At 42.7% G+C, this 14,655-nt stretch overlaps 1 protein-coding gene across 1 annotated transcript in view; it reads left to right on the top strand.

Annotated features, from left to right (window-relative positions):
• The first annotated feature begins 2,383 nt into the window (after positions 1–2,383).
• Positions 2,384–14,655, top strand: part of LOC108796810 (dnaJ homolog subfamily C member 5B-like) — a 39,486-nt gene continuing 27,214 nt past the window's right edge. Inside the window, exon 1 of the mRNA XM_018568340.1 lies at positions 2,384–2,490. Within this exon, the coding sequence (XP_018423842.1) occupies positions 2,384–2,490 (107 nt within the window). The remainder of the gene's footprint in view (positions 2,491–14,655) is intronic.

Raw genomic sequence — 14,655 nt, 5'->3', positions numbered from 1 at the left:
GCCAGTTAATAAAACATGAAACGGAGAGGAAATGAATAATAACCTTTACCTCCTATAATTGCGATTAGATTTCCCTAAGGCCTATAAGTTTTGGCTGGTAGACTTAGTTTACAGCAAAGCAGTTCAATTCCTTATTGTAAGATACACTATGCAGGACAAGAACTTCAATGTTCACAGTGGCCAGTTGATGTGTAGTGAGAGCCAGACTTGTTGCAGTATAGTTATCCCAGTGTTCTAGGTGTATCTGTATTTTTCTTATAGGAAATGCAGATGTTTTACTAATTTAAACTATATATATATATTTGATTATTTTTTGATACATGTGAGTTTTTTTATAACCAAACAAAATATTTTGCACAGAATAATTTATTAAAGAAAACCATAATCAAAAGAGTAATGTTTGGGATTATTATGATTATTATATATAATATTATTATTGCGTGATATTATGTCATTGTTGTCATCATTTTGTAAATACTAAATACCTACCTATTGCTATGTCAGAAGAAGATCAGCCCTTTTTTCTATAATGATAGCTTTTCTTAAATATTTTTTTTAACAGCAGCTGCTCATATATGCTATATGTGCAGATTTTTCATTTAATAAAAATCAGTACAGTTATCAAGTATTTGCCCATTTTTCTGACCAGCTGCTCACAGCACATGATATTTCTCAGCCCTGACCAGCTGCTCACCGGACATGTAAGTATAAAAACATTGTAACACCTTCTTTTCACTGCTTAAGAACTATACCACCAGCAGTGGTCAACAATCTTCTCTAGCTTCCCTCTTATCCCCAGTCCATATTATGTTCTCTAACAGCACCCCTCACTACATTCTCTGGTTGCTTCCCATGCCATCCATATTACATTCTCTGACAGCCCCATCTACACCCACACACACACAGACACACACCAGTGACGTGCCGTGCCTTCTGTGCAGGGTGAGGCATCCATCAGCCCACCGAAGCTCCGCCCCATCCCGCCCCCAGCTTGGAAACCAAGCTGTACGGGGGCTTGTTTGTTTTTTTTTTTTGATTGGACAGCACTTTGCCATTGGTCCAAGCCATCCGCAGAGCTCACGCCTCTAACACAGAGTAGAGGCTGTGACAGCTCTTGCCTCACCAGTTAGGTTACACAAGCAGTGGGGAAGCCCGCTGCTGTGTAACCTAACTACCTGTCAAAAGCCGAATGCAGCACTGCCTGTAATTAACAGGCAGCGCTCCGCCCATGACAAGCCGCTCTGCATGGAGAAAAAGCTGTCAGTTACAGACTTGAAGCTGACACCTTTTTTCTTCATAATACTAGAGGAGGCTCTGCCTCACCTGCCTCCCCTGACCGCACGTCCCTGACACACACACACACTATCCATACTGCATTCTTTGGCAGCTCCCTCTTCTCTCAGTACAGACAATTTTTTTTCCTCCTAACATATGAACAACATATTCTGGCATCTCCTCTCTAGCCTCAGTCTCAGTATCTTAGCCATCAGCCAGTCTCAGCCATCAGTATTTATATATTGTATGGAAGGGTTAGAATATCTGACAGGTTTTTATTTCTGAGCATATTTCCCTTCATGAGTGGTCCATGTGACCACTCAGAAAGTAAACAAGGGGGATACAGACAGCAATATAAAAGCACCCAAGTTCTAACCTGTACCTCACTCTCTGAAAAAACAAACATGTTTTTTTATTGCTGTCTGTGTCATTCTTGCACAGGCTTTGCGTTAATGTCCCCAAGGGCATTGTCCCCAAAAGCCTGAAGAGGTTTTAATCCTTCCCATTCTCTCTGAAACTAAACAAATATATTGACTTGTGTTATGCTTTAATATAATTTCTCCGGCTTCTCTGGTTTCCTCCCATACTCCAAAGACATGCTGGTAGGTTAATTGGCTCCTGTCTAAAGTTGGCCCTGTATGTATGCATGTGAGATAGGGACCTTTGATTGTAAGCTTCTTGATGTCAGGGGCTGATGAGAATGTGCAGTATATAAAGCGCTGTGTAAATTGTCGGTGCTATATAAATACATGTAACAAATAAATAAATAAACAATAGCCTCCTGCTTTTCTGAAATTTTACAACTCTTGGCCAAGGACTAATGTACATGAACTTTTTTCAAATCCTGGTCCGGATTAGTGGATATTTGTACCCACTGGCAGGGGGAGAGATATTCTGTGTCTAGTTTAACGTAAACAATAGAATATGAAAGATTGAAGTTCTGTTGTGAACAAAAAAACATTAGTATAAGTATGTTTTGCCATTCTTTTTCATGTTTTGAACATTTTTAGATGTGCCAATCTTTTGTTAACTTAACATCTGTCATTCCGTCTGTCCATTTATTCCTGTTGAGTATGGGGCCTGATTTATTTCTCTCTTACATCCCAGGATGTCTGAACAAAGACAACGTTCTTTGTCAACTTCAGGAGAGGCCTTGTATCTGGTTCTTGGTTTAGAGAAAGGAGCAACTCATGATGATATCAAGAAATCTTACAGGTATGTTTTTTCCTAGTTATAGTTAACAGGCTGCAGCAGAGCCCAAAGACAAATACTAATCCTGTATACAAATAACATTTTGGTTATGCACGGTTGCTAACAAGTTGAATTACATGTTGTTGGTTTTTGATGTATTGAAGACTCTTGGCAAGAATTCCTCCCAAATGTCTGCTATTTTAAATCTAGAGGGTGCAACACTCCATTGCTGTATTCTCTCAGATATAGAGAAAACACATATTATGGATACAAGTGTGAGAGGATGACACTTATATTATATTACTGCCTTGTGACAGTGGGTGGAAACAACTGCTATAGTCAAATAATGCTTCAGGAGATATAAAAAATAATCTTCAAACTAAAATATCAGTTTTGTGTCAAGATGGCCTTTAAAACATAAATTCAAGAAATAATAAAGTTGCTGTATGAGCCTTATATGTGTTGCATAAAATCATGGATGTGACTCAGGCTGCTCAGTTTTCTATTTCTTTAGGTCATAGACATATTCTCTAAAGAGGATATGTGCAGCCAGTTACATTCTGAAAGCCTCAACAAAAGGGCTGCAAAGTTTCCACTGAAGCTGATTTAGCATCATTGGGGCAGTGGTGATGCTAGTGGCCCCTAGAATCCCTTTTATGAGAGGTCTAAACTGGAACATTTGTTGCCACATGGCAATGTTGCAAGGCTGTGAATAAGTCATAATTTTTTGCTCTAAAATCCGGATTCAGACTTTCAAAGCAGTGGCGTAACTACCGGGGGGGGCAGGGAGGGCACTTGCCCCGGGCACAGGACTGAGGGGGGGCGCCGTCACGACCCCCGCTAAACGAAGCCCCTGGCTCCCTCTCTCTGCCACATTCACGCGGCTGTCATCGGGCGGCAGCTCGCTCCTCCGAGGCCACTGCGAGCGGCCCTCTACAGTGCCTGATTGGAGGGCGCATCTGCCTGATCCAGCCAGCCTGTACAGGGACAATGATGGCATGCGTGGACTTGTAGTTCCTTAGCTGATATATATGTGTGGGGGGTACAGTTCTAGTGGATGTTTATATAATATGGGGGGTGGGCGAAAAAAAATGTTCTGCCCCGGGCGCCCATAACTCTGGTTACACCACTGTTTCAAAGTAAAGGGGAATAAAAAGTAAAACATGATTAATGATTGGTTGTTAATGCTTTTGCTGCTCTTTGTAAATTATCAGTCTATGCATTGAATAAGTCTCAAGTGACTGGATAAATGGATTTTAAGTTTCAATTCTTTTCTTTACTTTACAGCAATTGTTCAGACTTTAAAAGTACTAGACACAACAAATGCATAGAATCAATCGAGCTGGTTTATGCTGGATAATGTGCCTGGAAGCACGTATATAATCCCTTAACTGGATGGATAGTCACAGATTACATCTGTTGTGTGTGCTGTTTGGGCTGTGGATGCTTTTCTGGTTCTCTTAACTCTATCTTTCTCATACTATGAATGTCCTGTGATAGGGTCTTTTGAGAGGTATACAGTATACAGTATGTGTGCTCTATACATGAGAATGTCTGAACCTGTGTATTGAGAAGTTGATTTTTTTCATCTGCTGATCTAATGGGAGTTACCTTGGCATTATAAAGGTCACATGTTTCCAGTGAAGATGACACTTGTGATTACAGCTGTGTGGCCTGCATGGGTTGAATTGCCAGCTAGCTTTGTTCTTGATTGCCCCTGTGTCTGCCCACGTTTTTTGTTAACAGTCTCAAGTCTGCATACATTTCTTGGACATATTTACAGCAGATACTGCCATTTCATTTCTGAATAGGCGGACCAAGCTATCTGGGAAACACATGGAGATGTATTCCTGCTTCACCATGTACTGAATGGTTAAATATAAATAATGTAACATATCTTATCAACAACTGCAATATTGAACTATTAATTGATGTATATATTGTATAGGGTGTAAAATGTAAATGACTTCATTTTTAATGTCTAGTTGTAAATAATTATGATTTTGTGATTTTTTTTGTGTGTGTCTGTTACCTTTTAAGTATAAACAATTGCTTTACACTTATTTATGGTTACACAAATGTGGTACCTGTCTGGCACAATGTATCATTAATATTTTTTTTTACTTATCTGCAGCAAACTACCTCTATGTATTTTGTTCACTGTATGCCAGAGGTTTTGTGATTCTGATTAGTAGAGCCTTGTCATATACAGTGCAGAATGTGATGACTGACCTCAGATACAGTATGTGGTGGTAGTTCTGGTCAGTTATATTTTTGTCGATGTCTATAGGTCCCCCTTTGATTTTCAAACTCTGTACCCCCTGTGTGTAAAGGATTTGCTATACCACCCGTGCAAATTACTAGATGTTGTTGATTTCAATGCCATCATTGACCCCCAGATTGATGCTCGTTCAGCATTAGTAAATTGCTCTTACAATAAATTAAAGAGGCTCTCTTTGAGGAAGGGAACAAAACAGAAATCTAGAAACCACTCTGGCTGCAGATCAATCTTTTAGAGCTGATATTCTGAGCCTTAGTATTAGTGGTTTAGATTAGTCATCTCTGAGCCTGACTATGGGGACTCTATGTGGCCCCGAAAAAGCACTTGCCAATGAAAGACAGGATCTGTCAATAAATGAGCATCTAATTGCTGTTATTATTGTTGTTGGTATGCTGGTGACGTCTTCCTTTTTGTCTATGTGTGGCGGCTCCATCCGCAGTCATTTCGAGCACCCGTCTTTTTGTGGGGAGTCCCATTAAGGAGTGGGGCAAGTTTTCTTTTTTCTTATTCATAGTATTAGTGCACTGACATGAAGTGACTAGGGACCCCCAAGAAATTGTTCAAGCCTTTTTATGATTATTATGAAACAGTTATTCCCCATATGACCAGTCCCTACTAAAGACTAAACTAGCACAGCTCCCTATCCTGACCCTCTGGGAATTAGTAAGAGCCTTTCTGGAGGCCCTTCTACCAGAATAATACAAGTGTTATAGAGAAGACTTTGCCCCCACCCTCAGATGTATTCATGCAATAACATCAGACCAGATTGGCTTTGCCTCCTAGAAATCAACTGACATAAATATGAGGAGACTTTTTACTAATCTATTACTAATCTATTATACTAATTCCCAACACTATCTTGGGCACCCATATAGTAGTCATGCTGAACATTAAGAACAAGTTTGACTTGGTGACCTGGGACTACATGTGCCTAGTGCTGGAGAAAATGTGTCTCAGCCCAGTCTACCTAAAAAGGATATCCCTATTATACTGTACCATTAACCACAAGTGGCTATTAAAATAGGACATAACCATTCCTGGTCAGAAGGGGAACTAGATCGGTCTGCCCCCATTGCCTACCATTTTTGCCCTAATGATGGAACCCATTGCAGTGGCACAGCGTGCTACCCCCTCCTGCAGGGTCTTAAGAAGCACAACTTGGAGGAATGTGTGGCTATGTACGTTGATTATATGCTTCTTTGCTCCAGGACCCTGGTCCATCCCTGCATACAGCCCTTCAAATGCTCAATACATTTTTTCTGGCTTACAAGTTAATTTGGAGAAGTCACAAATTCTTCCAGTACCTAGTGCGCAACAACATCACACTTCCTCTCTTCAGTGGGTGGTGAATATTAATTACTTAGGGATACATATTACTAATAACACAACTGATTTTATGTCCCTACACCTCATAACATTATTAGTCTTCACTAAAACTAAACGGAGACCTGAAAACACTTTCCACTATCCCTGATATCAGTCTGTCAGCCTAATAAAAATGAAACTCCTTCCCTTATATTTATGTCCGCTGGAATGCTCTAATATGGATACCCCCTTCCTTCTTCAGACAAATGGATACATTGATATTCTCCTTCCTCTGGAATCAGTTGGCCCTTAGACCAAGTTCTACAATTTTACCCAAAACCAATATATCTGGGGCCCTAACTCTTCCAGATTTTTAAAAATACCTTCTGGCAGGTCAATTGTCTAATTTCCATAAATGTCTCACACTTAAGAAAGCCACCACCAAGCAGCTTTGGTGGTGGAGGCAGCCAGTCTGAGCTCCTTTGAGGCCTCTCAGTACTTGCTTCAAAAAGCCAGTCAGGCCTCCTACCACCTCACTCACTCCATGCAGGCAACTAACAAAACCCTGGAACCAAACCTATAAGATAGTCAAACGGCGGCTCCTCTATACCAGTCTATGGAATTATTTGAGGCTTCCCCACCTCATGAAAATCCAGGATCCAGATTTGAGCAAAAAAAGGAATGAAAACATGAGATCATATTTTTGTTATTAATAATCTGGCCTATTTTGAGGCGCTGAAAGATAGGTATTCGTTGCTGAACTGATATATATTTAGATACCTTCAACTCCAACATGCATGTACCACACACTTTAATCTTGATCTTATACAACCGAAATCCTCTGGATTGGAATACCTTTCCAACATTAATCAGACCTTGCAGCAATTTGTAATCCCAGCTACTGATAAATGCAGGAAAAAGTGGTCCACAAATATCACAGACCTAGATGACAAGGACTGGGATGATGTCTTGGACTATTCCTTCAAGCAATTGGTTTCAGCCAGGAATAAACTTACATACAGTACGAAAAATTCCATCTGATCCATATCATTCCTGCTAAACTGGTCAGGATCTTCTCCTCCTTGTCCACACAGTGCTGGAGGTGATCCCACTCACAGACTTCATGCATATGTTCTTTAACCAGTTGTGGACACTGGCATGGGTACACACATAAATATAAACCTTCATCAAATTACACAGAGGGTCTTTTTGCCCCTACTACTACTCCGGTCATACATGCCAGCAACTGTTAAAATTAGAGCTGCAGCTAACGATTATTTTCAAAATCGATTAGTTAGCCGATTATTAAGTTCGATTAATCGTGTACCATCAGCTATAGAGGAATACAAATCCCAGCAAAACATGATAGAGCACCATGTGTGGGAAAGTGTAGGCTTACCTGAGCAGCTAAAAGTTGACAACTTTTTCAATAATCGATTATGTCGATTAGTTGTTGCAGCCCTAGTTAAAACGATACCCAGGAGTTGTTTTGCAAATACAGCAGCTGTGCTAGTTGCTTCTCTCAAAAAACAAAACTTCGGAACAGTGTTTGTAAACACTGTGTCAGACGGGAGGAGAGAGATACAACACAACATTTGGTTACTTTTGTACATCATCTACATTGAAGCAACCTGACGAGTGAAATTGTTTTTTTTTTAAATAGAATTTGTACCTGTTTAACCCCTTATTAACCCCTTGTTTTCTAACCATTTATTTTTTAGTGTTGCATTAAAAAAACTTTATTTTATTTGTAAATATGTTTGAGATGATTTGTACCAAAATCACAATTTGTCATTTTAAACAGAACAACTTATAGAATAGAATTATACTTTAAATCTAAATTAACAATTCAGATCATTGTCTGATCCTACTGAAATTTCCAGGATCAGATATATGTGATTACATTTATTGGCTTGAAATCTGGGGCAGAAGGTTTCTAGTACTGTATATATGTCTACATAGTGGAGCTCAGCAGGATGTTCCAGTCCTCCAATGGGCCAGTCTGATCCTGCTTTGTAGAAATATTTACTGCTGTATATAACTTAGCCATCACCAGACCTTTTTTTTACATTAATAATGTAGCAATATACAAATAACAACATATACATTACCCCTGATTGGTATGGGTGCATGCTAAAGCAGGCTTTCACACAAATCTAATTGACAAATTCATATTCTTTAGTTGCTTGGAACACTATGATGTGTAAGGAAATCAGATGAGAATAGAAGTGACATAAGCATACCCTGTTTAGATTAAATATTGTTGGAAGAGAAATCAATTGAGTATAGAAATCACTTTCACATAATTTGCTTTAATTTCCTTCTGCTTTAATACCGAGAAGCTAATTGGCTTAACTGAGACTGGGCTAATATCTAAAACAGTCCTACTTACTGGTGTTCCATGCTAGACCTAAACTAGCCTTAGCTGAATTCATGCTTTCCAGTAATGCCTTTGTTACTCTTCATAAATCAAATTTGCTTTTTTTTTAAGAAGCAAAGCACATTTTGCAGTGTAAACTGCATTAGTCAATTATGTGAATACCCAATATAATTATATTGTGCTGTCCAGTGTAACCACAAGTCTGTGTTGATTTGTGGTTCTGTCCACCTAAAATAATATAAAAGGTTTTCTATGTGTGACAAAGTGGTGTAGCAGCCTGCCTATTTACTCACCATGCACAGATGCAGGTGCATGCCTCTTTAACTCAATTTTACCTCCCTGATTGCTACCAGAGTACTTCAGTTTCAGTTGGGTGTCCTTTCGTCCTTGGGCCTTGGATCCCTCCAGCTGTTCACCTGTGTTACCAGAGCCACCCTAGACTTCACTTTGAGGAATTCTGTTTGAGGATAATCATGTTACTGAAGTAGCAATTCTGAGCTTGACTCTGTTTTTAAAGAGTCTTATAGAAACTATGCCATGCAACCACTTTTCCCTGATTGAGTCGCAGAGACATTGCTGTAAAGAGTCTGTGTTTGTGCAACATTTAATATTCTGTAGTGTATGCATGTTGTATGTATGTTGTGCATGCCACGAACGTAACACCTGTTTAGTACACTGCAAATTACAGTTACTCTATGTCGAATCATTCAGCTTATTTACCTATTTTGTAAAATTTTGCATCAATGAATCAGCCATGCCAGGAGGGGCGTATTTACCAGGAGGCAAACTAGGCGATTGCCTTGGGTGGCAGTTTTAAGGGGGGCAGCAAAAATGCTGCCCCCAAACTAGTGTGGCTGACTGGCCTTCGGGCAAATTAGGCGGTCACGAGACTTGCCTGGTGGAGGGGGGTGGGCTTAGATTAGGTAAGGTCCACCCAGAACGTTAGTGCTATTTGAGGTTTCCCGGGGAAGCTGACAGGAAGTGGGTACCTGGGGACTTCCTGCAGCTGCTGTCAACCTCCGTATGTGTATAAGGTAGCAAAGGGCAGCCCTGACACTAGACCGGACGGATTCGAAGGTTCAAATGTTTGCCTCAGGAACCCTGCCATCCTCCATCCACCATCCTCTTCTCATCATCGCCAACGCTGTCCGCAGTTGGCACAGCAAGTTGGTGCGATTTCTGCACCTGCACTATCAGACTCAGGTGGACATTCAGCAGACCGGCACCAAGCAGTAGGTAAAAGGGAGGAGGGGGAGTCGGGGACCCAGATATGGGGAATACACAGGAGCCTGCAGATAGGTGGTAGATCTGACCTGAGCAGCACATGTGCAGGGAAAGGGACCCTTCAGAGCCCACTGGAGAGTCCACACGGCCTACCATAGAATCCGCACAGCAATGGTAAGACCCCACACAGGCCTGATGAGCATCACAAAGTATGTAGCTTCATGTTAGTGAAGGTTTGCACCACTGGATTACCAGGGAATGTGCAGGTGATGGGGCTCTGTCTTTTATTTTATGTGGGAGGATGTATTAGTGTGTGTGTGTGTGTGTGTGTGGGTTGCATTTCTGTGTGTGTATGTATGTGTGTATTAGGCCCCATTCATACCTGCAAGTTTAGTTGTGATTAGGAATTTCTGTGTCAGGAAATTGCATTTTCCTGCATCAGGAATCCCTAATCTGAAATTTACAAGCGGCAGCTGTCATCCATTCAAGTTATTGACCATGTGACAGCCGCATGTAAACACCAGAACACCGCATGTAAAGGTAAGTGATATGATTACATGTGGTTAGGAATCAATCACTCTCTCTGGATGCACGATCAATGTGTCCAGGAAGAGTGAATGTTTTCTAACTGCACGTAATCATATCCGATACCATTACATGAGATGTGCAGGCCTGTACATGCAGCATTAAAGCAAGGAGTAGAGGGGTGGCACTGTCAGATAAAAGCCCCTCTCACTTAGAGTAAATGCAGCCCTGACCATAGGTATGTCATTGTTGCCCAAGCTGCCTATAAACAACCAGATTGGATGAAATCTAATTTCATGTCTTTGGCCAGCTCAGCAGAGATAAATCTCTTTAATGGTAAGAAAATGTATGTTTGGCATGTTTTTATGAAGTAATTTGCTAATAAAATAAAGCTCTTCTGTTTATAGTCATACAGTTCAGATAATGGTGAGGAGATCCCAGCAGAGCACAAAAAGACACACGCAGAAACTACTGATTGAAAAACAAATTGAAGCCCTCTCAGACAGAATTTCTTACATCAATATAAATTAAGTTACCACTCTAGAATAATACGTCCATACTATTATAATAAAAATGTTATGGATGGAATGTCGAAGTGTCTTCATTCATTACTAATTATTCTGGTTATTTCAGAGTTCCTTTCTTAAAAGCTAAAAGTTACAGTTTCATGTTCTCAACACAGTTTACCTCTGGGGATAATGCTTTAGTTAGAATTTCGCCATTGGAGGATTCTGCCTCCAGTAACAATTACGTCATGTGTATACAACTGCTCTTACACTCCACGCTATTTCCACTCCAGTGCCCAATAATATTGCATTAACTGTCCTCCTTCACCACCAGAATCCCCAACTCTACACTCGATCCACACGGTTATATATCTCCCTTTCCTGCAAGCGTCCCATGGTCCTTCCCCTGCCCTTACATATCCACATTTCAAAGTGACAAGTTCCCCCTCCTCTCTAGTTCTGTCACACAAGTGTGGAAGTCTCATGGTGGCTTCTTATTCCTGTTATGATGAGCCTCCACTTTGTCCCCAGAGCTACATCCTGTTTGAAAATTTGAAAGTGGAATGCTACTTTAAACTATGGTGCATTATGTCACTCGTTAACATGTGTGTGTTAGGGCAGCCTACTATTTTTGAACGGGCTGTCAAGGCACCACCATGAACTTTTAATGCTCATGCACCTTTTTCTCCCATACCACAATGCCCAGATGTGTGTTAGGGTGCCATTAACCCTATGGTGACCAGAGTTCTTTAAAATTAGGATGCCTTAAGAGTTCCCTTCACTGGAACTAAGGGGCCAAGCCCAACCCCTGAAAAACAACCCCACACCATAATCCTCCCTCCACCAAACTTTACACTTGGCACAATGCAGTGAGGCAAGTACCGTTCTCCTGGCAACCGCGAAACCCAGAAACATCCATCAATTGCCAGACAGAGAAGCATGATTCATCACTCCAGAGAACACGTCTCCACTTCTCTAGAGTCCTGTGGTATAACGGAAAATGTAATCATACTCACCGTAATTTTCTTTTCCTGGTTATATTCCATGGCAGCGCTGACAATTGGGTTCAGTCCTAATACCCCTAGTTGACAGGAACAGAAAGGGTTAAACAGTACCACCCTTTCCCATAAAAGCCCCTCCTACTCCCGAGTTCCTCAGTCTAAGTACCAAGCCAAGTATACCAAGGGTGGGAGTCTAGCGCTGTCATGGAATATAACCAGGAAAAGAAAATTACGGTGAGTATGATTAAATTTTCCGTTTTCCTGGTCATATCCATGGCAGCGCTGACAATTGGGATTTACCCAAGCACAAGACAGGGAGGGAAACAAGACCAAGAGCCACCATAATGCATGCTGAAAACTTTTAATGAGAGATACCATGGCGAGAAAGTAACACTCTCCTGCCAAACTGGTCATTAGCTGCAGCTCTAACATCCAATCTGTAATGCTTTATAAAAGTATTTTTGGAAGCCCATGTGGCCGCTCTGCAGATGTGGTCTGAAGAAACCCCTGCTGCCGCTGCCCAGGAGGACTCTCTAACATCCAATCTGTAGTGTTTTATAAACGTATTTTTGGAAGCCCATGTTGCCGCTCTGCAGATGTGGTCTGATGAAACCCCTGCCGCCGCTGCCCAGGAGGACGACATAGCCCGAGTGGAGTGAGCCCTGATTCCTTCTGGCGGAGATAACCCTGCTGCCCGATAGGCGTTAATGATGGTGCAAACAATCCACCGGCTCAGGGTAGCCTTAGTTGCTGCTTGCCCTTTCCTTGCTCCTGCTGGGATGACAAACAGTCTTTCAGACTTTCTCCACACCCTGGATCGTTCCACGTAGATCCTGAGACAGCGGACCAAATCCAGACAGCCGTCCCTGTCCTGTGAATTGAGAGCAGGCAACACGATATTCTTATATATATGGAAGCTGGAGTGTACCTTCGGAAGAAACTCTGGAACAGTCCTTAGAACCACTCTATCTTCCTGGAAGATAAGAAAAGGCTGTACACAACTGCAGGCCTGGAGCTCCGACACTCTCCTACCGGAGGCCAAGGCCACCAAGGAGACCGTTTTGAAAGACAGAAACTGCATCGAAATCTCCTCCAATGGTTCAAAAGGAGGGCCTGAAAGCTTCTCCAGGACAAGAGGAAGGTCCCATGATGGGTAGAGAGGCCGCTTGGGGGGGTTAACTTTCCCCACCGCCTTCAGAAATCTAGCAATATTCAAATCCTGGGACCAACGGACCCCGGTGATAGCTGAAATGGCCGACACTTGTACCTTGAGCCTGTTGAGACTTAGCTTCCGTTCCAGGCCTCTCTGAAGAAAATCCAGTATAGCCTTAGGAGGAGGGCGGGCATGGTCGGCCCCGTTAGCCCTAGCCCATGTCGAGAACACATTCCACAACCGATAATATGATGCAGAAGGGGACATCTTCCTGGACTTCAGAAGTGTGTCAACGACTGCTTGAGAGAATCCCGACTCCTTCAGCCGTTCCCTCTCAATAGCCAAGCCGTCAGGTGAAGGTCCTGAGGATTCGGATTCCTGGCAGATATACCGCTCTGATGCCTTACAGATTCCGTGCAGCCCATAACATCAGGAGGGACAGGATCCGCATCATGTTGGGGCTCCTTGTGCCCCCTTGATGATTGACATACGCCACCACAGTGGCATTGTCCACTAACACCTTGACCCATCGGCACTGGAGCTGGTCCTGAAAAAAACAGAGAGCTTGCATCACCGCTTTCAGCTCTAGCAGATTGGAAGATCTGTTCCTCCATGCCAGTGGCCACATCCCTTGTGCATATTGGCCATCTAGATGAGCTCCCCAGCCTATCCCGCTGGCGTCCGTGGTGATGGTAATCCATGGAATCTCCCCCAATGGGAAACCCTGGAGCAGGTTCTCGTCCCGGGACCACCACCCTAGTGAGCGTCTGACCTTGAGCGATATCCTGATCTGCTGCTTCTTGTCCTGATACCTGTACTGGTGGAGAAAAGAACTTTGAGCTTCTCTCATATGCCACTGGGCCCACCGAGTCAGGCCTATGGTTGAGGACATGGATCCCAACAGACTCATGAAAACTTCGGCTGTGACTTGGGTGCATGACCGGACGAATTCTACCTTCTGTCTGATCTTGGCAACTCTGTCTCTGGATAGCTGAACCACGCCCATGCTGGTTCGGAAATCCGCTCCTAATTACACCATTGTCTGGCTCTTCTGCATATTCAACACCCACCCGAAGTCGTTCAGGACTTTCATGGTGACATCCCTGTGGAAGACTGCCTCCTCTCTCGTAGTTGCTAGGATCAAAATATCGTCGAGATAATGGAAAATGTTGATACCTTGTTTCCGAATTTCCGCAATGACAGTAACCAGGACCTTTGTGAAAGTCCTGGGAGCTGTGCTGAGGCCGAATGGCATTGCTCTGAACTGATAGTGCCTGCGATTGACACAGAACCTGAGAAATTGCTGGTGTTCCGGTGCCATGGGGATGTGGAAGTATGCGTCCTTTAAGTCTATGGAGACCATCCACATGTTTGGACGCACCACCCTTACGATAGTCCGAAGGGACTCCATCTTGAATTTTCTCAACGCAATAAACTTGTTGAGCTGATGGAGATCCAAGACCGGCCTCCAACCGCCTTTTGCCTTGGGAGTCAAAAACAGATGAGAATAGAACCCCTGGAACTGTTGATTCTCTGGAACTGACAGAATGGCCCCCTGGGCCAACAGAGTTTGTACAAACTCCAACATTACATGCCGTTTTGCGGGTTCTCTTGGCAATTTGGTGTTTATAAACCTGCCTCTTGGGGGAAGGAATCTGAATTCGAGCCTGTAACCTTCCCTGATGATCTTCAGTACCCAGAGACCCGAAAACCGTTGCAACCGTGCCCCCACTCTCGTGTCTCCAGGACAGACACCTTCATAAGACACCTCCTGATTTGGTGGATCCAGCCCCTCTGCCTCTTCCACCTCTGGG

The sequence above is a fragment of the Nanorana parkeri genome, unplaced genomic scaffold (genome assembly GCF_000935625.1).
Source record: "Nanorana parkeri isolate BGI_ZX_2015 unplaced genomic scaffold, ASM93562v1 scaffold1173, whole genome shotgun sequence".
Lineage (NCBI taxonomy): Eukaryota > Metazoa > Chordata > Amphibia > Anura > Dicroglossidae > Nanorana > Nanorana parkeri.
This window is presented reverse-complemented; position numbering and strand designations above follow the sequence as displayed.